Source organism: Lissotriton helveticus, chromosome 1_1 (assembly GCF_964261635.1).
Source record: "Lissotriton helveticus chromosome 1_1, aLisHel1.1, whole genome shotgun sequence".
In the NCBI taxonomy this organism is placed as follows: domain Eukaryota; kingdom Metazoa; phylum Chordata; class Amphibia; order Caudata; family Salamandridae; genus Lissotriton; species Lissotriton helveticus.
Window position 1 is genome coordinate 6,634,755 of NC_136057.1, and position 25,790 is coordinate 6,660,544.

General features: G+C 48.1%; 1 protein-coding gene across 3 annotated transcripts in view; it reads right to left on the reverse strand.

Annotated features, from left to right (window-relative positions):
* The window catches only part of LOC144766777 (glutathione S-transferase P 1-like), a 144,770-nt gene extending 124,361 nt beyond the window's left edge, over window positions 1-20,409 (reverse strand). For 2 of the 3 annotated variants that reach the window (XM_078650525.1, XM_078650514.1), the window contains exon 1: window positions 14,435-14,529. Coding sequence is in view for 2 of the 3 variants with exons in the window: in XM_078650514.1 (XP_078506640.1) it covers window position 14,435 (1 nt within the window). In the remaining variant the exon portion in view is untranslated. Of the gene's footprint in view, window positions 1-14,434; window positions 14,530-20,404 lie in introns of those variants that run through there. The other variant, XM_078650520.1, reaches the window with a different exon arrangement.
* Window positions 20,410-25,790: the final 5,381 nt, after the last annotated feature.

The following is a 25,790-nucleotide window of genomic DNA, read 5'->3' on the forward strand; positions in this document are numbered from 1 at the left end:
AGTGACAGTGGGAAATCTATTTTTAAAGCTTCCCGTCATTCTTATTTTATTTGTGGTCAAACTGCATATGTTCGTCTGCCCCTCGATTGGGAGGGAACCTGTTACATTGCCTTCCTACTGCCACCTGTTTTCCTAGCCCCATCTGATTATCATAGAAACACACATCTAGTACACCTTAGACATAGAAGGGAGTCCCCCATTGTCGATTATACTGAAACTGCTCTAGAACAGTATACAGATTTCAATAGAGGTTTCTTCTTCTTTATAGGCCCTATCCAGAATAGTAAACTAATTCGTAGGTTAACCAGAACCCTTGAAGCTGTAGTAAATGAGACTGCCTCTGCTCTAGGTAACTTAACCGAAGAGCAATCTGCTATGAGATTTGTCGTTTTACAGAATCGTCTCGTCCTTGACGTCATATTGGCCGATAGGGGCGGGGCCTGTAGAGTCATCGGATCTAGTTGCTGCATTTTCATTCCAAATAACGCGCCGTCTGTTTATTCAGCTATAACCAGACTCCATAAAATTGCCCATCTGTTACACCAAGATCCAGGCACCTGGACATGGTCCGGTTGGTTCTGGAATATAATTTCCGCTTGGGGATGGAAAGTCTTGTCCTTTCTAGGTATTGCCGTAGCGATCATATTCAGCTGCTGCCTCTGTATACAATGTGGCCCTGCGATTTGCGGCATTTGTGCTACCTCTTGTATTCCTAGTCCCAAGCCCCGTTCTAGAACCCGTTCCCAGAAAATTCGAGACGAGCAAATGATACTGTATGAAATGATAGATGGTATCATGAATATTGATGTTTCCTGATGGAAACGTAGTGACAAGGAGGGAATGTGGAAAAGTAAATTTTGCCATGTTCTGTGTCCCTACGCGTCATCCATCATATGTTATCTGTGCATGATTAATATGCATATGTTATTCCCCATGTTCGATTAAAGACGCAATTACAGTTGTGTCCACCTCTAGTATGCCAGTTTCCAGTTCTCGTGAATACTACGAATATCAGGCCTATGTAAAGTTACGTTGCCACGTTTCTCAGTGTGCACGTTATTCCATTGTAAAGTCCCCGTTTCTAGGCCTCAAAAGGGCCTGGACACCAGATTCAGCTCCTGTCTCCTGTCTCCTGAGCCCTCGCTGAAGAGCGATACAGCCCCCACCTGTATCCTCGACCCTTCACTTACTTCCTGCCTCGCAGTGCCCGGCTCAGCCTGGCTCTGCCTCTGAGTCTGCCAAGAGTATGTTATGATTCCAGTTATCAGTTCAGTCCTCCTTCTCTGCATTCCTAAGCTACTGAACTGCATCAATAGTTTCCGTCATTGTCTAGCCTTTACGTCTCCATGTAAGAGAAATACTGCATTTAATGGTCATTTAATATTCTTCATCACGCACTACATGTAGAATAATGCATGCTCCAGTCTTAGAGTCCGTTAGCCTCTCCCCTCCTGACTCTTAGTTCATATCAACATGTTCTCAAAACATCAGATACTAGATACTGTTTAGGTACATGTCGCCCTGACTCTCCAGACTTCAGTCTCTGCTCCTAGCACAGAGTTCGAAGCCCCCAGCTTCTCCTAGTAACACGTCATTGCCAGTTTGCGCGCACCATTAGGTCAGAGGTCCCGGCTCCTTAGGTAGCCCCCTCCATGTTTCCGCCCCATTCATGACATATTCTGTTACGTTTGCATCACATGTCTATGTACACGCCTCTGTTACACCTACTTTCACCCTTATCTTTCGCGACTGCTATTGACCACACCCACTGCTCCGCCTATCGTATGTATTGTAATGCAACTGTTTTAGTATATATGATCGTGCACTGTTATTAAATGTTACCCATTCCCTTACGCCGATTCCGACCCTGCCCCCGGCAGCGCTGCCATCCTGTTCCCGTGCAGGTTGTCCTGTTCCTGTCCTTTATGCTGTAATAAACCTGCAAACTCCTACTACCTCGAATCTTGACTCTTATTTATTGAGCTATCTGTTATTGCTAAGTCCAGACAAACCTAGATCCGGTATTATTTATTTATATACCACACTCCTGTGCCTGGTTCTTCTGTGCCTGGTTCATCTGTGCCTGGTTCATCTGTGCCTGGTTCTTCTGTGCCTGGTTCTTCTGTGTCTGGTTCTCCTGTACCTTGTTCTTCTGTGCCTGGTTCTCCTGTGTCTGGTTCTCCTGTGTCTGGTTCTTCTGTGTCTGGTTCTCCTGTACCTTGTTCTCCTGTGCCTGGTTCTCCTGTGTCTGGTTCTTCTGTGCCTGGTTCTTCTGTGTCTGGTTCTTCTGTGCCTGGTTCTTCTGTGCCTGGTTCTTCTGTGCCTGGTTCTGCTGTGCCTGGTTCTTCTGTGTCTGGTTCTCCTGTGCCTGGTTCTGCTGTGCCTGGTTCTTCTGTGTCTGGTTCTCCTGTGCCTTGTTCTCCTGTGTCTGGTTCTTCTGTGCCTGGTTCTTCTGTGTCTGGTTCTTCTGTGCCTGGTTCTTCTGTGCCTGGTTCTTCTGTGCCTGGTTCTGCTGTGCCTGGTTCTGCTGTGCCTGGTTCTTCTGTGTCTGGTTCTCCTGTGTCTGGTTCTTCTGTGCCTGGTTCTCCTGTGCCTGGTTCTCCTGTGCCTGCTTCTCCTGTGCCTGGTTCTTCTGTGCCTGGTTCTCCTGTGCCTCCTTCTCCTGAGCCTGGTTCTGCTGTGCCTGGTTCTCCTGTGTCTGGTGCACCTCTGTCTGGTTCTCCTGTGCCTGGTTCTCCTGTGCCTGGTTCTTCTGTGCCTGGTTCTTCTGTGCCTGGTTCTCCTGTGTCTGGTTCTCCTGTGCCTGGTTCTCCTGTGCCTGGTTCTCCTGTGCCTGGTTCCTCTGTGCCTGGTTCTCCTGTGCCTGGTTCTTCTGTGCCTTGTTCTCCTGTCCCTGGTTCTCCTGTGCCTGGTTCTTCTGTGTCTGGTTCTCCTGTGCCTGGTTCTCCTGTGCCTGCTTCTCCTGTGCCTGGTTCTTCTGTGCCTGGTTCTCCTGTGCCTCCTTCTCCTGAGCCTGGTTCTGCTGTGCCTGGTTCTCCTGTGTCTGCTGCACCTCTGTCTGGTTCTCCTGTGCCTGGTTCTCCTGTGCCTGGTTCTTCTGTGCCTGGTTCTTCTGTGCCTGCTTCTCCTGTGTCTGGTTCTCCTGTGCCTGGTTCTTCTGTGCCTGGTTCTGCTGTGCCTGGTTCTCCTGTGTCTGGTGCACCTCTGTCTGGTTCTCCTGTGTCTGGTTCTGCTGTGCCTGGTTCTTCTGTGCCTGGTTCTTCTGTGTCTGGTTCTCCTGTGCCTGGTTCTCCTGTGTCTGGTTCTCCTGTGCCTGGTTCTTCTGTGCCTGGTTCTGCTGTGCCTGGTTCTCCTGTGTCTGGTGCACCTCTGTCTGGTTCTCCTGTGTCTGGTTCTGCTGTGCCTGGTTTTTCTGTGCCTGGTTCTTCTGTGTCTGGTTCTCCTGTGCCTGGTTCTCCTGTGCCTGCTTCTCCTGTGCCTGGTTCTCCTGTGTCTGGTGCACCTCTGTCTGGTTCTTCTGTGCCTGGTTCTGCTGTGCCTGGTTCTCCTGTGCCTGGTTCTCCTGTGTCTGGTTCTCCTGTGTCTTGTTCTTCTTTGCCTGGTTCTGCTGTGCCTGGTTCTTCTGTGCCTGGTTCTTCTGTGTCTGGTTCTCCTGTGCCTGGTTCTCCTGTGCCTGGTTCTCCTGTGCCTGGTTCTTCTGTGCCTGGTTCTTCTGTGCCTGGTACTCCTGTGCCTGGTTCTTCTGTGCCTGGTTCATCTGTGCCTGGTTCTCCTGTGCCTGGTTCTTCTGTGCCTGGTTCTTCTGTGCCTGGTTCTCCTGTGCCTGGTTCTTCTGTGCCTGGTTCATCTGTGCCTGGTTCATCTGTGCCTGGTTCTTCTGTGCCTGGTTCTTCTGTGTCTGGTTCTCCTGTACCTTGTTCTTCTGTGCCTGGTTCTCCTGTGTCTGGTTCTCCTGTGTCTGGTTCTTCTGTGTCTGGTTCTCCTGTACCTTGTTCTCCTGTGCCTGGTTCTCCTGTGTCTGGTTCTTCTGTGCCTGGTTCTTCTGTGTCTGGTTCTTCTGTGCCTGGTTCTTCTGTGCCTGGTTCTTCTGTGCCTGGTTCTGCTGTGCCTGGTTCTTCTGTGTCTGGTTCTCCTGTGCCTGGTTCTGCTGTGCCTGGTTCTTCTGTGTCTGGTTCTCCTGTGCCTGGTTCTCCTGTGCCTTGTTCTCCTGTGCCTGGTTCTTCTGTGCCTGGTTCTCCTGTGCCTGGTTCTTCTGTGCCTGGTTCTTCTGTGTCTGGTTCTGCTGTGTCTGGTTCTGCTGTGCCTGGTTCTTCTGTGTCTGGTTCTCCTGTGCCTGGTTCTTCTGTGTCTGGTTCTCCTGTGCCTGGTTCTGCTGTGCCTGGTTCTTCTGTGCCTGGTTCTTCTGTGTCTGGTTCTCCTGTGCCTGGTTCTTCTGTGCCTGGTTCTTCTGTGCCTGGTTCTCCTGTGCCTGGTTCTTCTGTGCCTGGTTCTTCTGTGTCTGGTTCTGCTGTGTCTGGTTCTCCTGTGCCTGGTTCTTCTGTGCCTGGTTCTGCTGTGCCTGGTTCTCCTGTGCCTGGTTCTTCTGTGCCTGGTTCTCCTGTGCCTGGTTCTTCTGTGTCTGGTTCTCCTGTGCCTGGTTCTCCTGTGCCTTGTTCTCCTGTGCCTGGTTCTTCTGTGCCTGGTTCTCCTGTGTCTGGTTCTCCTGTGTCTGGTTCTTCTGTGTCTGGTTCTCCCGTGCCTGGTTCTCCTGTGCCTTGTTCTCCTGTGCCTGGTTCTTCTATGCCTGGTTCTCCTGTGTCTGGTTCTCCTGTGCCTGGTTCCCCTGTGCCTTGTTCTCCTGTGCCTGGTTCTTCTGTGCCTGGTTCTCCTGTGTCTGGTTCTCCTGTGTCTGGTTCTTCTGTGTCTGGTTCTCCCGTGCCTGGTTCTCCTGTGCCTTGTTCTCCTGTGCCTGGTTCTTCTATGCCTGGTTCTCCTGTGCCTGGTTCTTCTGTGCCTGGTTCTTCTGTGTCTGGTTCTCCCGTGCCTGGTTCTCCTGTGCCTGGTTCTCCTGTGCCTGGTTCTTCTGTGCCTGGTTCTGCTGTGCCTGGTTCTCCTGTGCCTGGTTCTTCTGTGCCTGGTTCTTCTGTGTCTGGTTCTCCTGTGCCTGGTTCTCCTGTGCCTTGTTCTCCTGTGCCTGGTTCTTCTGTGCCTGGTTCTCCTGTGTCTGGTTCTCCTGTGTCTGGTTCTTCTGTGTCTGGTTCTCCCGTGCCTGGTTCTCCTGTGCCTTGTTCTCCTGTGCCTGGTTCTTCTATGCCTGGTTCTCCTGTGCCTGGTTCTTCTATGCCTGGTTCTCCTGTGCCTGGTTCTTCTGTGCCTGGTTCTCCTGTGTCTGGTTCTCCTGTGTCTGGTTCTTCTGTGTCTGGTTCTTCTGTGCCTGGTTCTCCTGTGCCTTGTTCTCCTGTGCCTGGTTCTTCTGTGCCTGGTTCTCCTGTGTCTGGTTCTCCTGTGTCTGGTTCTTCTGTGTCTGGTTCTCCCGTGCCTGGTTCTTCTGTGCCTGGTTCTCCTGTGTCTGGTTCTCCTGTGCCTGGTTCTTCTATGCCTGGTTCTCCTGTGCCTGGTTCTTCTGTGCCTGGTTCTTCTGTGTCTGGTTCTGCTGTGCCTGGTTCTTCTGTGTCTGGTTCTCCTGTGCCTGGTTCATCTGTAAATTTAAACTTCCGACCTATGGTACTAACCTCACACCTCCAGTTCGGTGACTTCCAACAACTACTTCACTAACCCAGCAACCGAAGATCTGTGACCCCCAAAGTGCTACCGCACTAACTCTGCACCCCCAGATCTCCCACCCCAAAGGGCTACTCTAATAGCCTCAAACTGCCAGATCTGTGACCCCCGAAGAGCTACTGCACTAACCCTCACCTCTGGATCTGTGAATTCAAGGTGCCTGCACAGCAGGGGGTCCTGTGGCCACCCCACCTACGGGCCGCCAACCCGCCGCTGCGCACTGGCCTTTCATTGTGTGCAGAATGGGGCTGGCCGCAGGCCCTGCATCCACCTCCTCGTAGGCAGCACCCTGAAGGTAGCCAACGCCACGTCGCACGTAACCTTTGGTCGTGCGTGGCGTGACATGGGGATAGCGACAGGGTCTGTCTTCCAGCCAGGCCATGCTTCCAACTCCCTGCAGGCTGCCAACCCCATGCTGTACACAGCCTTTGCGGTACAAAAGAGGGTGGTAATGGACGGAGCATCTGAACCAATCAAACACTCACACCCAGTCAACAGATCTGGGTTTATTCCATCACCGTTCTTTAGCCCACTCTGCCACCCCAGTTCAGACATGGCCATATGCAAATCAGTCTGACCCTGTGCCTCATGGGAACAGTCCAGCCCGAACTGCCAAGCCATGTCTTTCCTGGACCGGAAACAAGCATCCTAGGACCAGTTTCTGGCATTCCAGCCGTCTTCAGCCTTTGGCCATGCAAGCAAGGAGTCGGCAACAGAGATTAGCCCGCTGTCCGACCCTGCGGCCAACCGCAAACCATGCACATCTCCAGGGGCAAAACATAAATATTAAGGGGAGGGGGCATGGATTGCAACCCCTTGAGCAAAATAAGTCAAAGACCACACCAGTGCTTGGTAGGTTTACAAGGGTCTCTGTGCCCATTTGTTAATAAATTCAAAAGGAGCATCAGTGAGGATTTATCGAGACGAGAGGCTGAGAACCAAATTATAAATCAGTGAGGCCATCATGGAGCTCGGAAACTTGTGTTGACAAATATGCAGCTCTGGTACTCTTCATGGCTTCCCCGTGCACTCCAACATCTCAGAATGGATGGCACATTGTAGGGGCAAATCTGCTCATGCTGATATGACCACACATGGGATATAATGCACCTTGCCTCTGGCCTAAAGGCCTGTAGTAGAGGTGACTAACCTATATATCTTATGCAGTGTATGGGTAGCATGGCACACAGGGCTTTGTGCCATGTTGGATCTTCGGATTTCTCTGCACCAAGACACGCAGCCTGCAATGGCAGAGCGCATAGCCTTGGTGAAGGCTCCTTGGGGTGGCACAACCCGTGCTGCAGCCCTAAAGGACCCGCTTCACAACCAATGACCTGGGTACCAGGAGTAACATTTACTAGGAACATACAGGGGTTACTGAAGTGGTGCCAATCATGTGACAGTGTTTGGTAAAGAGGTCTGGCACCGGGAACTTGGCCCAGATCTCTGTACTGGGGTGGATGTATGACATTGTTCTGCATTCTGTCCATCAATTGTTCTTTTTGCACCAATACCACCACCAGCACCACCACCAATACCAATACCAATACCACCACCAAAGCCACCAATAACAATACCACCACCAGCACCACCACCAATACCAATAGAAATACCAGCACCACCACCAATACCAACACCACCACCACCACCACCAATACCAATACCACCACCAGCACCACCACCAATACCAATACAAATACAACCACCACCGCTAATACCAATACCAGCACCACCAATACCAATACCACCACCAGCACCACCGCCAATACCAATACCAGCACCACCGCCAATACCAAAACAGGAGGAAGGTCCTTCTGCTACCTGGCCGCCAAGACCTGGAACTCCCTCCCGACCGACCTGCGCCTGACCCAAGACCACCTCTCCTTCAGGAAGAAGCTCAAGACCTGGCTGTTCGAGCAGTAACGGCACCCCCCCTCCTAGCGCCTTGAGACCCTACGGGTGAGTAGTGCGCTCTACAAATGTCTTGATTGATTGATTGATTACCAGCACCACCAATACCAATACCACCACAAGCACCACCGCCAATACCAATACCACCACCACCAATACCAATACCACCACCAGCACCACCGCCAATACCAATACCAATACCACCAATACCAATACCAGCACCACCGCCAATACCAATACCAGCACCACCAATACCAATACCACCACCAGCACCACCGCCAATACCAATACCACCACCACCAATACCAATACCACCACCAGCACCACCGCCAATACCAATACCAATACCACCAATACCAATACCAGCACCACCGCCAATACCAATACCACTACCCTATACCACTAAGTGCCTGTCGCTCACTTGTAATAGCAGGGGCACTGTACGAGGCCGGAGCTGCAGCCGAGACCATCCCTCCCTCCATGCCTGCTATAAAGCACAGCGCTCCCTGCACCAGGAGGTGAAGCCAGGACCCTACTATAGATGGAGTGTTTTTTATTAGGCCAAAAATAGCAATGACATTACGCAATGCCACACGGCACACTCAAACCGTGGAGAGGACAGAAACTAGCCACCCTCCTGCTCTTCTTTCACAACAGTGTAATCACAGAGTGAAAAGTGTTGGAGCGCTTTGTTAGTGTTTATAACTCGCATCATATGTAACTCTCACTTTACACTTTGTGTCTGTGTAATTTTCAACACTTGCACATCTTCTTCACTGCACTGTTTATCACTACTTTGAAGTCATCGCAGGCCTCTCTCTTCCTCTGATATTTGCAATCTAACAAGCAGTCGAGAAGGCCCTTTATTGCAATGCAATCTGTCTCGCATTTGCGAAAGTTTAAGCTACTAGTACTGTAAATTACAATGCCTTGTTTATGTTTTAAAACCCAAAACATAAATAAAATGCATTGCCATTTACAATGCCAATAGCTCAAACTCGTGTGAATGCGAAACCTATTGCATTGCAACTGCTTGTTTATTCCAAGCTCAGCACCACAGCGGACATGCAGACTCGGAAGAGCTTTATGCGGCTCACAGACCCCGAGGTGAAAGAAATGGAAGGGTCTCCTGCGGCCAGCTGGATGCCGATGCGGGACAGCGACAAGGCTGCCGCATGAAGGTCTAGAGTGGCCTCGGCAGTGCATCAACCTGGACGGCTCAGTGTGAGCCCTGGGATGGCGGGCAGCGCGCAGAGCACCAGCAGGTGTGGGCACGGCCAGGAGGGCATACCACGGCCCCCTGGCTTACCTCCGGGAGCGCAGTAGGGCTCAAGTAAAATGTGTTTTGCGGTGCTGATGCACAGGTCATTGTGCCCCCAGGGATGTGGATGCTCATCCGCAGCTGGATTATGAGGCATTGGGTCTGGTAGAAGGTGAACTGGTAGATGAGGAGGGTCAGGAGGAGGAGGACAGGTGGTGGCAAAGCGGCTCAGGCCGGGGTTTCATGGTAGCTCCGTGTATTTTGCTGGAGCGTCACGCCGGATGCTGGTGCATGGCAGCCCATTGTATGCCAGTGCAGGGGAAAGTGCACGGATGCGTGATATTGTTGTCAATACGACTTACCCCAGTGCTTTTAACCCCTTCTACGCTCATGACGAGCTCAGCTCGTCATGGGCGTAACCTGCGCTACACGGATGACGAGCTGACCTTGTCACGTAACGCGGGATTTTTAAAATCTCAGCGCGCAGCGGGAAAACCGCTAGCGCGCATGCGGTTAAAATGATGGGGCGCGATGCGGCAAAATGGCGTGCGGTGCTGTGTCATTTTGTAGTAAATGAGGCCCTGAATGTGAACTGGTACGACAGAGGTTCCAGGGGAGTGTGGGGGTCAGATAAGTTGGGGGAAGGCCTTTTCTGAATGGCGGTTGGCAGTTTCAGTCGCCATGGTTCTAGATTAAGATTATTGTTGTGAACATACGTGAATCAGGACAATGCGGGGAGGCACTAAAGTTACATCTGGAGGAAGCAACAAATGGAAAGTTAAGATTTCGGATACCGAGAGAGCTGTTAACGGAAGTTGGTTAAAGAGTCGAGGAATTTAAAGGTCAACAGTTCAAAAACAGGGTGAGAGTTACGCAGTTCAAGATGGCGATGTAAAGGGGGCGGGAGTTCTAGCGGTGGGGTAGGTGAAAGTAGGTGAATTATTGTATAGCGAGATGTAGTTTCGGGAGTCGAAGACCTAGGGTTTTATTGCTGTGATTTGCACCTGTCTTCAATAAAGCGGCCTTTTTCACACAGGAAGCGAGTATGTGGTCTATGCTCCTCCCCTTTGGCGCAATCTAGGATTACTGCAGAATGTATAGGTTTCACGGCTTTTCACAAAAGTTGTAAAATGAAGCAAATAACATTTCCCTTATTTTAAAGTACTCAGTGCCCCTATGTTTATGGCGACTGAAGACGTGCCGCAAATGTACATATTTTTGTACCCCTACACGCTGAAGGAACAGGAGTAAAGTAGCGATGGTTCACTCCGCTGGTGGCGCTCATAACTAGAAGCACAACATTTGTGCCTTTCGCACCGAGAACATATTTTAGGAAAACTTATTCTCATAGAAACAAAGTCAAGGGCAGCCATCTTTGAATGGTTTTTGGAATAATGTATACCATTCCAAGATGACCACTCATGTTTGTGGATCCACAAGCAGATATAATGTCATCAATTTTGTTATCCTTTATAAAAAAGAATATTACAAAATAGCTGCTAGAGAAATCACTGTGCACATCCAGGTGTCCATCTCTGAATCGGTTTTGTAACACTTGCACAGAAAACATTCCAAGAAAACAAGCACTGACAGAGTCCACTGCTCAGCTGCAAAGCCAGATCGATTGATTTTGATAATGCAGGTGTTTATCGGTCTTGAAAACCATTTTTTCTCGATGCTGAAAAGCATCATCAAAAAGCAGTGGCAAAGCCATTAGTTCTGCATTGACTAACTCAAAGGTTGAGCCCTGATGGCTTTGCCAATGCTTCTTTAACATAGCGATTCTACTTCTGCTTGCTTCAGTAATGATTAAACATGAGATGGTGCAAACAGAGCCTTTGAACTAATTTCGCAGTTTGATATTGTCACTATTTTTTTTGCACTTGTCTGGACAGTAAAATACCGATGTGTCGGGAACACCCCGTCTAGGTGGTAAATCCGCGGATGGAAGGGTCGCTGCACTCAGGGGCGTAACACAGGCCCCTGCAGCCCCCGCAGTGCGGGGGGGGGGGGCCTCACCCTCCAGGGGGCCCCGTCAGCACCGCATTTCTGCTGGGGAGCTCTAGATTGAGTCCGGAGGGGGCCCCTTCACTTACCCTGCAGGGGGGGCCCCTCAAGGTTCGTTACGCCACTGGCTGCACCCGCTCATGAACGACACTTCACCACAATGCCGGGGCTAGCAGAGGTGACATCATAGGCCATTTAACCAGGGCACAAGTCCTAAAAAAAGAACTGGGGGACTAACCAAGTTAATCAGTATGCAAGTGGCATCGCAGCACGTGGCATCGCAGCACGTGACATCGCAGCACATGACATCACAGCACGTGACATCACAGCACGTGACATCACAGGAAGTGACATCAGATCTTAAGCCCTCACATATATGTTTAGCAGGTGCATCACGAGTACATTGGAGCACACTTCGCGCATACTTGCAAACCCTCCTGATTTGGGCAGAAGATTCACACTTTTATACGCCGCACGTAAAACAATGTTATCTTTTGTCAGCGTTAAGCTTCCTAGAGCCATGGTGCTTTGAAAGAAATAGTGATATTTAAATTATTACAAGGCCTCCTCAAGGGTAATAAGCGTATAGAAATGCTATTTATTTTGTGCAAATAGTGGGAAAGATCAACACATCTAACATTCTTACAGTGCTGCATATCTCCTAAACAGAGCGTGGACAAAGTGAAAAGCTGCCGCTCTTAAGTATGTGTGAAGCGCTAACAAGGTGCGAGCCTTTGTTTTCCCTCCGCATCATTTGCATCAGGTGTGAGGCTCCGGACTGCTCCCAGCCAGGAGACTCCAACAAGAGGAGGCCCGAGGACCCCTCAGACTCGGCCTTTGCTACGGCCCCAGCAGGAGTGAGAAAGAGAGCCCCGCCCCTGCAGGATGTTGTGATCGAAAGCAGATAACAAAGTGCGGGCGCTGCTGAAAGTGCCCCATGTTTGGAAATTACACCGGGACGAGTTCAACATATTTCTGTGGGGCCCAACGTCTTCGCAGGGTGGATGGCGTCCACCCTGGGAAAAGAAGTGGGTGGACGCCGTCCACCCGCGTGCACCACCCACCCCCCCCACCCCCCGACTAGTGCCCTGTATTTGACCTTTACTTTCACTCACACATTCATTCTTACACATACACACAACTAGGGTGACCAACCGTCCGTAAATTTCACGGACCGTCCGTAATTGGGACCTCACGTCCGTTGTCCGTGAGGATCCCTTTTACGGACGCCTTTTGTCCGTAATTTGGGCCTTTGTTGGGGAACAGCGCTGTTCCCCTGTGAGAACCCTCTACTCCCTGATGGGGGCGCCTCGCACTCCTCGGAGCGCAAGAGCAGCCCCATCCCACCCATTGTCATTCTGAATGAGGCTGGTTGCCACATACAGAATGACAATCGGCCAGTCTGCCTTGAAAAGCACGTGGTGGGCCTCCTCCAGCCTCGGGCATCCTGGAAGCAATGTAGGAAAATGCCCACTCTGCTACGAGAGAATGCAGTTCCTTAAAATAAGGTGGTGAAAGATCTTTAAAAAAGGATAATAGTTCTTTCACAGTCCCATCATTGTAGAACTGCTGCATTTTAAATATTATATTCAAGGAAGGCATTGTTTCTGCTTTAAAAAAAAATGAAACTAACAATAACTGACAAAGCCAGCAGTCCTGGCTTGTTGTAGGTGTTATTTATTATATATCTGGGTGCAATAACAGACGTGGCAGAAAACAAGTCCGTTGGCACACTATGCTCAGCACATATTTTTAGCTTAGGTGTTTTAAGCTACGCCTTCATTACATCGAACACCCCTTTTGGAGAGACCCACAGTTTTGTGATCCCACTTAAAGCCCTGACAACAACACCATGTCACAGACACCTCACGTCCTAGCACTGTGCATCAAGCACGACTTCCAAGGTTTCAGATTGACTATGTGCAGGGAACCTTGAACCCCTCCCTTTGCTTTGTGAGCCACAGCACGCGGTGAGTTTCTGTTCTGCAGACGAACGCTCGGCTCACAATTAATGTGAAAAGGTGGGTGAGAGAGTAAGTGAAGGGATGGGTGGATATCTGGATGGATTAGTGAAAGGGTGAATGGATGAATGAAATAGTGAATGGACGGATGATGAGAAAAAGAATGGGTGGATGGATGAGTGAAATGATGGGTGGATTGATGAATTAATAAGTGAAAGGGTGAATGGATGTACAGATGTGTGAAAGGGTGGATGTAGGGATTGATGAGTGAGTGAAGGGGAGGGTGCATGGGCAAAATGTTGGATAAATGAGTGAAAGAGTGAAAGGGTGGATGGATCAGAGAAAAGATGGATGGATGATTTAAAGGATGGATGAGTGATAGGGTCAATGGATGGATTCATGATTGGATGAGTAGATGGACGGTTGGGTTGATGAAAGGAAGGATGGATGGCTAAGTGAAACGACCGATGGAGAGAGAAAGGGAGGATGGATGTGTGGATGACTGAAAGGGTGAATGTGTGAAAGGGTGAGTTACTGTGTGGATGGATGAGCATGTGAAAGGGTGGCTGGATGGGTGAAAGGGTAAATGACTGGATGGGTGAGTGAATGGATAGATGGGTAGAAGAGTGGATGGATGAGTGTGCGGATAGATGGGGTGAAAGGGTGGATGGATGGATAATGGATGGATGAGTAAAAGGGTGGATGGAGGAATGATTGAGTGAAATGATAAATGGAAGGATACATGCTGGATTGGTTTGCAAATGGTTGAATGTGTTTGGATCTGGATTAGCTGCATCTTGTGCTAGCCACTTTACAACTCACAATGTCTATCCGAGCAGATCTTCCCGCCATTTCTCACACCAAACATGCCTGCTCACCAACATGAATTGTATACAAAATATCAGACTGGACAACCCAGTGCTGTAACCATATATATAGATTATTATCATATGAAACACCACAAAAGACCTGCACAGTTGATCAAAGCTGCGTGCATACTGAAAAACCGTGAAGTACACGATTGTTTCAACCTAATAAAAAAACTATTTTGACTAGTGCTTAAATGGTTGTCTATTTACTTACTTACATACTATTGCGCAACCTCCTCTGATGTTTCTGTAAAATCTACCTTTTGTCCTGAATTTTTGTCCTGAATTTTTACACTCAGCGTCCTGAATTTGCACCCATGCCAGTTGGTCACCCTAACACACACACGTACACACCCTCTCACCCACAAGCACGCATGCATGCATTTAAAATAAATGTTTCATTTCCTCAGCTGCCAGGGAGGGTCATATTCCTGCAAACTGTAATTCTTTATTACACTAATAATGAATAATAACATTGTATTCACTATTAAAGTAATAAAACATTGACAGAAAAAAAGGAAAGTGGGGCTGCCCTTGTGATCTTGGCACTCATTCTGCCTCCTCTGAAGCCAGGGATCGCAAAGGCAGTGCCAGCGGTCGCAAGGGGCAAGCCAGGGGCCACAGCTGCAACCTCTGGGGGCCCCTAATGACATCCATGCACTTACTTGTGGTTCTCGTCTCTCCAGCCTGTCCAGTCCCTGCAATCTGAGAGTAAAGTGCAGCTCTGAGGGTCTGAGCCAGACCTTACCTGCCCTGGGAGCTGCTGAGTCAGAGAGGGAGGGAGGGAGGGAGGGGGGAGAGAGGGAAGAGAGAGAGACCCAGGAGGAGGGAGGGAGGGGGACTGGGAGAAGGAGGGCACGAGAAGGAGACAGAGGGTGAAGGGGGAACTGGAGGAGAGGGAGCTAGGAGAGACAGTTCCGACTAGCTAGGACTAAAACGACTGGAAATCTGGACACTAGGAGAGCTAATCTACCCTTGAGCACCGAAATTCTCTTGTTACCTCACCCACGGGCGCATAGGTGTCAACGTGTGTCGGGTTTCCGCGTCGAAGTCAATGGAGCCTTGAGGAAAGTTGCTGCAGGCGACCAAGTGGAAGATGTCCGGTGCGATCCACGGGTGGATCGAGGAAGAAGAGGACCTGAAAGCAGAGGGGACAGTGTTCACAGTCACTAGCCAGTGACCGGTGTGGAACCAGGAAGGAACCAGATGTCGTCGTCGCGATCAGGTGAAGAGTGGACGCTTGACTCTGCAGCCACGTGGACCAGGAGGTGTCTTTGACAACCAGGATGGAGGCACGAGCTGTCCCACGCAGGCTCTCGCTGTCGGCGGTGTTGGTTCCGGATTTGGTGTCAACAGGCCTTGGCAAAGGCAACCCACGCGGTGAGTGGAAAAGGCGTCTGGTGCGGACCAGGAGGGTCCGGGGGGCTTCTTCTTTGCAGGGAAGCAAGGGCCAGTCTGGAGCAACCAGACCAGCAGTGTAAATTTCAAGGATCGTCGTCTAGGAGGCAACTAGCCAGCCGGCAAGTGACCAGACAACACGTCAAGCAGCAATCAGGCAAAAGGGCCCCACGCAGATCTCGTGGATGCTGGAGGGCTGGTCTTCGATGCAGGAGCTGCTCGGGGCTGGGGCTTCTCAATCCCCAAAGCACTTTGTCGAGGATGCCTCTGAAGTCATGCTGGAAGCGAAGTGCAGTTTCTCCAAGATGGCCGGTCCCACGTGTCTCGTCGTACCCACAGATCTCAGCTGTGCTGCAGATGTAGGTAAAGGTCGGAGAGGTCTGGAAGTCCGGGTCTCGTCGGGCTCTGAAGTCTGGATCCACCAGGGAAGCGCTGTAAATCCTAATATAAGGTGTCAAATGACTTTACTGCAGACAAACATATCGCACATAGACAATGAATTGTACAAGTGTGTAAATCAATGGACACCGCCAGACTGTCAGGCATTATATGCTAAGAGTACCTGGTTAGGAGAAAAACAAAGTCTGGTTTTAAAACATAATGCAGCAGTTGCAGGTGCTGGGAAGACCTCATTATTACCCAAATTAACCCTTTTTTTTTAGCAACCTTGGAATAATGAAAGCTTGAAGGAACAAGCATTTACAATGCAACGGTTTCGCCTTTGTAAAAGTTAGAGCTATTGGCATTGTAAATGACTATTTTTTTTATTTATGTGTTGGTTTTGAAAACCTATAAATAAATGGCATTGTCATTTACAATGCCAATAGCTTAATCTCTCGCAAATGCGAGACCTATTGCATTTGCATCCACACGCACACACACAGAGAGCCACCCACACACACACACAGAGCCACCCACACATAGAGCCACCTACAAAAAAAGCTAGCCACACAGACAGAGCCCCAACACACACAGAGCCCCAACACACACAGAGCAGAAAATAAGTTGAGGACTGTGCACCAACGCTCTTTAATGAGTACACATTTGCAGGCAGCTGCACACTGTAAAGAAAGCTTTTGAATTAAAAAATGACCAGCTAAAGAGCGCACACAAAGTCGTTGACACAAATACATGCATTAAGAGACACAATGCCATTAAAGGATCGCCTTGTGCAGTAACTGACACAGACACATGCAGTGTCCAGACTTTGGCCCTCATCATGAGAGTGGCAGAAACACGGATGCAGTATTCCTCCCCCTAGAATTATTGTTACTGTGGATACCAGTGTCATTTCCAGATGTGGGAGTACCACTGCACTTCGAAAGAGACTCTGAGTGGATCGTGCCAAATGAGAGTTATCACATGAATGCTGAAATCATTTTGCGTTTTCCACCGCTTTCCTGCCCGTGACCTTCACTTACTTTTAATGGAGGAAGTGTCCTAATGGGAAACAGTAGAGGTGCGGTATTCCCACTTTCCTTATATTCCCAATAACCCCTGTTACTGGCTTAACAAGGAGACCGGCCTTGCAGAGAGAGGGCTGTGGTGGTGGGTATCTATCTCATGGGTGATGGTGTTTCCTAATTGAAATACATATAATTTCGGCAGGCACACGGACAGCGGGAGGGAGGCGGGCAGGCACACGGACAGCGGGAGGGGGGCGGGCAGGCTCACGGACAGCGGGAGGGGGGGCGGGCAGGCTCATGGACAGCGGGAGGGGTCCGGGCAGGCTCACGGACAGCGGGAGGGGGGCGGGCAGGCACACGGACAGCGGGTGGGTCATCAGGAAACAGCCAGCGACTAGTCTCTGCCCTTCACAAAGTATTCAAATCTCCGGGAACTCGGGAAGGTGGAAAACAGACTCTCAGCGCATTCTGCCCTAAACACTCGAAAAAAGCACATAATACGTTCCTGTTTCTATGCTACTCAAGTGACAACATCAAAGGAAATTGAATCGAAAATGAGGAATAAAGACAAAATACACAAAGCTATGGCAGGGTGCTGCCGCAAGCGAAGAGTATAACAAATTACTACTACCCCAACCTTTGCGACCCACGAGACAAGGGCTGACAAACTCATATTGTCACAGTCATACAAAGTAAAAAATGTGAGTTACTCCAAAGTGATTCTCTAGACCCACAATAAATGATGACCCCACAGCGCCACGGTACAGTGGGAGGGGGGGCGGGCAGGCACACGGACAGCGGGAGGGGGGCGGGCAGGCTCACAGACAGCGGGAGGGGGGTGGGCAGGCACACGGACAGCGGGAGGGGGGCGGGCAGGCACACGGACAGCGGGAGGGGGGCGGGCAGGCACACGGACAGCGGGAGGGTGATCAGGAAACAGCCAGCGGGACAGGGACAAGACGGACAATGAACACAAACATCGGTGGTAAAAAAAAAAGTACACGCCCACAGTGGCCACGTCTTCATGACGTTGTGGAGAGGGAAAGAATCGGCGGGAACGCCCACCAATCGCCTCGGGAAATGACGGACAGTTCTCTCTTCCAATGGCTAGCCTCCATTTATGGAGCTAGCCAATGGAAGAGAGAGGCTGAACTAAAGCACACAGTGTAAGACATAAGATTTCGCCCTGGGCGGAGCACTGTTTTGCAGTGCTCCCGCCAGGTCGAAACCTAAACACTACCATTTCGATTAAAACAGTTTCTAGCCTGCCCACAAGGTGGTAGCAGTCCACACGTTTTTTTTTGTTGGACAGATTAGAGCTTGCTCGCATGGCACGTCCAAATCCTTATACGTATGGTAATTTTACCAAAACAGACACCCTCGAACATTTTCAAAAGATCAATCACTGCCACAGAAAATGGATATGCATTTAACTTTATGTTTTACTAGTTATGATCTGCAAACTCAAATAATTACCAAAGCTTTAGAGAGTATGTGAAGTATAAGTGAGGCACACAGAAAATAAGCTTTAAGTTTCCGGTGTGGGGAGGTGCATATAGAGATGGTGATGGTGGGTGTTCAGTGGGTAGCAAAATACTTATAGCCAGCAGTAAAAAGCAGTAAAAAATGAAGAAAACAAGAAATCGCTGATATCATCTTTCATATTCAGGTTGTGCAGAACGTGATGGTTTTATGGCAATTTGGCTGTTTGGAGACGGTATGGGGTCACTGTGTCATTGTGGGCCTGAAAGACCTAGGCTGAGTGCTCGTTAACTTCTAAGGGGTAGTGGGCTCTGCATTGCAGAGGTGGGGTCCGAGTAGCTTAAAGGGAGCACAAGATGGTAATGGTACAGCCAAGACATTTAATTGGTCGGAGCATAGAGAGTGAGTTAGCATACAATCAGCTGGGGAAGCTAGGAGAAGTGGTGCATTTCAAGCTCTGAAGACTTGGATGGAGAGCTGGTCCTGTACTCTGTTTGGTCGTCAGCCACACATCGTAGTGGCAGCATGGTGTTGCGGACAAGTGCCCAGCAAGTATGGGCAATGCTTTTCTTGCAAAGAACGAATACTGCCAGAGTTTAGCAGCAAGAGACGTCATCAAGTAGTCTGGAGGGGCATGTTGTCTGTAAGCACCCTGCAGGATGTGAGAGAGTTCAAGAGACCGCACCAAGCAGTCTGGAGGGGTCTGTCTGTCTGTAAACACTCTGCAGGAGGAGAGAGATCAGAGAGTGCACAGGGGCTCTGAGAGTACAGGTGTGTGGTGGTTGTGAGTGAGTCAGTAGGTGGTAGGTTTTTGCAAGAAGGCTAGAGCCGTGCAGGCTAGCTGTGTGTGCTAGCAGGGGCCTACAGCCTTGCATTATGTAAGACGGATGCCAGCTTACAGGAGGAGGCTCGGTCAGGCATGGCATTCAAGGTGCTGCGGGTGACGATGCGCGTGAGAGGCAGGGAAGAGATGCTTGAACGTGCACAGTTCTTTCCAAATCAGCTCCTTCCACCGCCGATAGGAAAACTGCGCAAGACAACTGTTATATCCTGATCATCTCCTTCCCTGCTGCTCAGCCTGTGTGTGTGTGATGTCATTGGAATGTTACTGTGTGCATGATTTGAATGTGTGGTCAGTTTGATTGAGTGGGCTGAGCAGCTGGATGCTGCTCCCGGTGGGGCCTGATTCCTTACTCTTTTTTATCTACCTTTTACTTAATTAAACTAATAAATACCAACTTAAGAATACCAACGTCTACTGGATCTTCTTACCTTACAAATTACATTTACAACATTGCAACAATGGCGACGAGGGAGAAAGAACTACGCGTAAAGGAACTAAAATTACAATTTGGAACTACAAGATATGAAGAAGAATATTTAAATAAAGACAAGCAACGCTTTTTGATGCCCCACCGGTGTCATGTCACATCTGACAGCCTACAAGAAACATCTATAAAGGTATGTTTCAAGCGTTGGACTTGGTGGAACTCTTTGAATTTTAAAATGACGAATTTATTAGCAAGAGCGTCAAAATTTCAAGTTATCACAAGTGTCAGAGTAAAACGGTGGAAAACTTAAATATATTTCGTGCTACGGTGTTCAGAACCAAACTTAAATGACTATCTATTTTGTAAGGGCAAAAATGTGAACCTTTCAGCAATCTAAAATGACTATTTATAATTCAAGGGCAAAGATGTGAACTTTTAAGCAATTTATTTGAGGCAGCTGCTTTCATTTTGTCTATAACATGTGAAGATAACTGTGACAGATATCTGGACTATTTAAAAGTAAATTGCAGCTGTGAAACAAATGAGCGGCGCTTTTAAGGAAAGAAAGCTGTTTATAAACTCATTCCATGCAAATATGGTGTACAAGCTGCGAGCAGTGTTTAAAACATAATTGAATGCCAGCGCGCTCAACTTAACGGAGCATTTCATGTGAAACTCTAACTCTTTCATGTAAAACTCTGACACTCACCGTCCTGTTTGGAGATGACAGTTGAGTTGTCAGTTGGTCTGCAGCCATCCTTGTCCTTTCCCTGCTTCAGCCTTTGTGATGACGTCTTCTGAGGGTTCCGAGGAGTTGGCGATGTGAAGCTCTCCTCGCGCTCTGCTGCTGACGTCAGCCGATGAGTCACCGCTAGAGAGTCACCGCCTTTGTTAAAGCGCATTTTCGCCATGAGCCATCGGGCGAAGACGTGACTGACAGCGTGATGTTTACTGCGTGCTGTCGTCGTTGATCAAGCGCTTCCCGATGTGAAGGACACTGATGAGTTCTTAATGCGCTGAGGTGGTCGTGGATCAAACGCTTTCATTTCTACAGCGTTTCTGTCTTAATGCTTTGCTTTTGTGGTTTTCTGCCATCGTTTTCATCATCGTGTCACAGCGACTGGCACGCTATATTATTATAAACCCTGCAAGTCCCTGAGATGTTTTCATTTATATTTCAAGAGACAAGGTAATTGATATGACAACGGTGACTACTTTTATTATTTTAGTTTCTTATGTTCTATCAGTCACTACATAATATTTGTTTTGATGTACATGTTGTATTCTGAATGATTAATGGAACTGTTATTTGCTGAAATTGATTGATTAATTTAATTATATTCTGAGTGATGTTCTTATTTACTGTTACTGCAGGAACTATTATATCCTGAAATTGATGAATTAATTTATGTACAATTTACTTTAAAGGTCGATTTTAAAGGTCAAGTTTTGATATGCGGAGTTATAGAAATGTTTGAATTTATTCATGGAAATGAACCACATTCGTGCTCAATTAAATTGAGGTGTTCATTTAGTTGTTGATATTCATATATGCTGAATTTTGATGAACCACTTAATTAATAGTGCTCTACTTTAAATAGAGGAGTTCACACTTTACTGCGATTAGTTATACAGAGTCTACATTTATTGCTGAACTTTGAGGAGTTCAATGTTGGTGTGTATTTTCTTGAACTTTGAGGATTTCAATGCTAGTGTGTATTTTAGATTTGTTGCGGAGCCACATAGGTGCTCATGGTTTGAGGCGCTCCTGTATTTTCTGAAGTTTAGTTCTCCAGTTGGAATTTTATGATGCATATGTTGCGGAGCCACATACGTGCTCATGGTTTGAGGTGCTCCATTTCTTTGTGATCAAATTATATGAGGCTGCAGAGTCCTCAGTTATGTTTATTCATGTTTTATTTTCCTGAACCACGCAAGTGCTCTTTTCAATTAGAGGAGTTCAGTTACAGAGAGTCGTTAAGTAGCCATGTACCCATACATTAGGTGTTATGCGCTTTGTTATTTATACTTTATTTAAGTGTGTTTCGAATAGCGTGGTAACTCCTACGTCCTAAATTGGTTATTCTATAGGGACACCACCTTGATTAGTTTGTTTCCCTTTTATTGCTTTTCATGACAGTCTGGCCAACTGCCATGATTAGTGATATTTTGGGTTTTTCTTTGAGATGGGGGATGGATCTATGTGATTACTCTCTGATATTGTACGAGAAGATATTATTCCTGATTTTGTGCGAGAAGATATTATTCCTCTTTTCATCTTTCATGATGATATATTGCCATTTCATAATATTACTTACAGTTATTCATTTTCTATGTTGACTGCTCATTTCATGATATTATTTACAAGTAATCATTTTCTATGTACTACTTATTCGTAATCCTGATTTTGTCACCATCAGGACATACTATATTTAGTTTCACTTTTTCTCTTTTGTTTTAATTGTTTTAAAAGAGGGAGATATGTTATATCCTGATCATCTCCTTCCCTGCTGCTCAGCCTGTGTGTGTGTGATGTCATTGGAATGTTACTGTGTGCATGATTTGAATGTGTGGTCAGTTTGATTGAGTGGGCTGAGCAGCTGGATGCTGCTCCCGGTGGGGCCTGATTCCTTACTCTTTTTTATCTACCTTTTACTTAATTAAACTAATAAATACCAACTTAAGAATACCAACGTCTACTGGATCTTCTTACCATACAAAATACTTTTCAACATTGCAACAACAACACTGGGAGTCAGCTATCCAGAGGGCACCTGCCGTTTCCAGGCAGCATACCTGCCCAAGTGCCCTCCATTCGGAGAGTAAGCTTCGCAGTCCCCACACAAAGACCTGCCAGTGACCATTGATTGACAGTGAGCCGGACCCCCCCCCCCCCTATGTGGTATCTTCCACGTTCGGTAGCCATTTATTTCTGGCGCATGGCTATCAGTAGTGCAGCAGGTGCAGTGACACCGGGGCCTGCATCCTCCATGAGAGCTTTATTGTAGCATTGGACATGGTTGGCTGGGGCCTCACTTGTTTGTTTTCATTGGTGTTCCTGACACATGTGTTACGCCACTGGTTTAATTTCTCAGTGAGTGCATTAATGCAGCCCTGAGACCGGGATATACCAACTACATCCGGGTACCCCTGCAGCAGAGGGTCTTCAACGCCTCCATACAATGCATTCTTGCAGAGTATGACACCGGCTTGATTTCAAGGGAGGCTGCAAGATTTTTAACGATATGAACCCACAATGGCTCAGTGAGGTGAACGTTCCTAGGTGGAACATGCGGTGGTTGGGCAGGTCAAGAGTTCAATTACTTCCAGAACTGTGACTGGCACCTGTGATTTACAGCAGTTTACACAAATCATACGTGTGGTATGAAGCGATGCTAAAGCATATCATTATATTATTTTGCTTTATGGAACCGCCAGACAGCTATATTGCCACCCTGAGGGTACGCGACAATAGTATATACAATGGCAGTGCCTTGGAATTCTATTTCAAGTTCAAGTTCAAGTTCAGGAATTTGTATAGCGCACTACTCACCCAGAGGGTCTCAAGGCGCTTGTGGGAGGAGGTGTATTATTTATCGAATAGCCATGTTTTAAGTTCCTTTCTGAAGGAAATGTGGTTCTGTGTAAGGCAGAGGTGGGTGGGGAGAGAATTCCAGGTCTTGGCCGCCAGGTAGGAGAAGGATCTTCCTCCCATGGTGGATCTATGGATGCGCGGAACTACGGCGAGGGCTTGATTGGAGGATCTTAGTTGGCGGGTGGGTGTGTAGAAGGACAGTCGTGTGTTGAGGAATTCGGGTCCTAGTTTGTAGAGGGCTTTGTGTGCGTGGGTGAGGAGACGGAACGTTATTCTCTTGTTGATGGGGAGCCAGTGGAGGTCTTTCAGGTGACCGGTAAAATCAACGCTTTTGTTTATAGCTCCTAGTGCACCTGGACATGGCGCTATAGCGTTCAGTGCGCGAACATGAAGTCGGTGAATCCCGGATTTTATATTGCCAGGGAGCTGCTAATTACAGGGTGGATCCCAGCACACCTCAGACAGCCCGCTGCTTCCGCGCCGTGCCCAGGGAGGGACAGCGGGAGGGTGTTAGGGGTGCTACTGGTCGTCTTACTTCATCTAGTGGGATTTAGGTTCTGTTCATGTGTTTAATAAACTGTCAGTTCAATTTAATGATAGTATGAAACTTAGGAATAATTTAAGTAGATGATTTTCTGTTTTAGGTCAATGTAAATACTGCTTAGGAAATTGCATTTAACAATGCCCCTTTTCATCGCGCAAGAAGAAAGATCGAGTTACGTTTCCCTCTTCGAAGGAGAAACAATAGACTTAAACGTTTCTTGAGTTCAACGTGAAGGTAATTGAATCCGAGTACAGCGTTTTAAGGAAAAAGACATTCAATTATTTAAGCGGACTTAAGAAAACAAGCCTAGGCAAAGGCAAGGAGAAATCATAAACTGTCTGAGAGGTTTTAGCGTTTGTGGCTTCTCATTTGGGAAGAATTTTTCTCCTGTAAAAGAAAACAAGCCTGAGCTAAGACAAGGAATTATTGTAAAAGAAGTTAAAGACTGAAATGAATGAATGGGGAGTTATTCCTTATTTGCGAGTAGCAAATTGTTACTCGCAAATAAGGAATGTGTAGGAATCGCTATTTATTTAGCAATTCCTACATGAATACCGTTTTGCGAGTCCTCAATAGCGATTCGCTATGAATCGCTATTAGGGGCTCGCAAAACGGCCCGTTTATGAATCAGGCTGAATTTCCCATTCATTTCTATGGGCCAGGAGGCCCATAGGAATGAATGTGAAGTTATTCTCAATTTGCAATTCGCAATTTGAGAATCGCAAATTGAGAATAATTTCAAGGGTGCAGGGGTGTCCAAAGGACAACCTGTTGCACCCCTGAAATATGCATGGGTGCACATGTGGCGCACATACATGCCGTAAGGGCATGTATGTGCGTCACATGGCACTTTGAAATGCAAAAATGGAGGGATTCGCAAATTACCACCAACTTGAAGTTGATGGTAATTTGCGATTCCTTAAGGACAATTTGCATTTTTTTGGGGCTTCATACATTGCATTTAAGGAATCGCAAAATTTGCGATTCCTTAAATGCAATTGCAAAATAAGGAATCGCAAAATTTGCGATTCCTTGTTTTGCACCAGCTTTTCTTTGATACATTCTATTTAGCAAATTCGCATTCGCAAACGCTGAAATTCTGCGAATTTTGGCGTTTGCGAATGCGAATTTGCTTGATACTTATGGCCCAGTGTTACTGACTAAAGCAGCCCTGGGTGGAATTCACCATGACATTGGGTCGATTGACTGCTATAATGAGGTGAGTACGCAGACCCAGAGAGCGGGGACTCTGTACCACTGCTTGTGACGGGAATACTAGAGCAAGCCAGCGGGTTGTGTTGCTGCATCCTGAGAAAAAAGAAGTGCGGCTTAGACTGATGAGAGGGGGTCCTGCAGAGGCACAAAGGGACGTCAGGCTGTGTGAGTCTGAAAGGAGGCACCGCCACAAGATGATGGAGGGGGGGGAACACTCCTGTGCTGGCATGTTTTGGAGGGAATGCCCCTGAGGGTCTGATTGTCACCAGAGGGAGTGCTTTTGCTGGAGCCAAAAGGGAGAGCGGTCTGCAGTGCGACGGGTGGACCCTGCACCGGGATGAAAGCAGTCAGCCTTGTAGGGTCTGGAGGGAGAGTGGACAGTGGGTGCCTGGGAGACGGGGAGACGGGGATCTGGAGGATGGGTGAGAGACTTACATCAGCTGTTCAAAAGCAGTGTTGGCAGCAGGTCTGTCCGGATGGCAGCGGATCTCTGGTGCCGATACAGACTGCATGCACTCAATTAATGCGGGACAGAGTTCTGAAGTGTTCTGATTCCAGTCCAGGCTTTTCATTTTTATTTTGGTGCCAATAGAATTCTTTATTTAATGATGAATGCGAGAGAGCAAAGGAAAGTCCTTTTCTGGATGAGGTTTTCCCGCATGGAAACAGTAAAGGGCAGCTTTGGAGCCACCTCCCATCTCCGTGGTATTCACTCCTGGCATGCTGCTGGCACTGCAAGGAGGGATTACATGTGGAGGGCACCCGGCTGCACTGCTCTGGCAGTTTACATGGTTCGAGTTCATAATTAAACTTGCAGTGAAGCGTTATTCCAGGTGTACATATGTCACGCATAGGCATTGTGCAAACATGTACATTTCGCACATAAGTAGGATGAAAACTAGGTAACTCTGGTCCCAGTTGGTAGAAAATTAGCAAAATCGCCAAAAGGCAGTTATTCTCCCCAGGCAAAAAATGGATGCATTGGATTTTATGCAGGGCTTGAAGTGGGATGAAAAAACTGGGGGTCTCTCAAAATGGCCTGTCTCAGCACCTGCTTTTAAAACTGCTGGAAAACTTAAAGCCCTGATTCTATTTAATCACAAAATATCT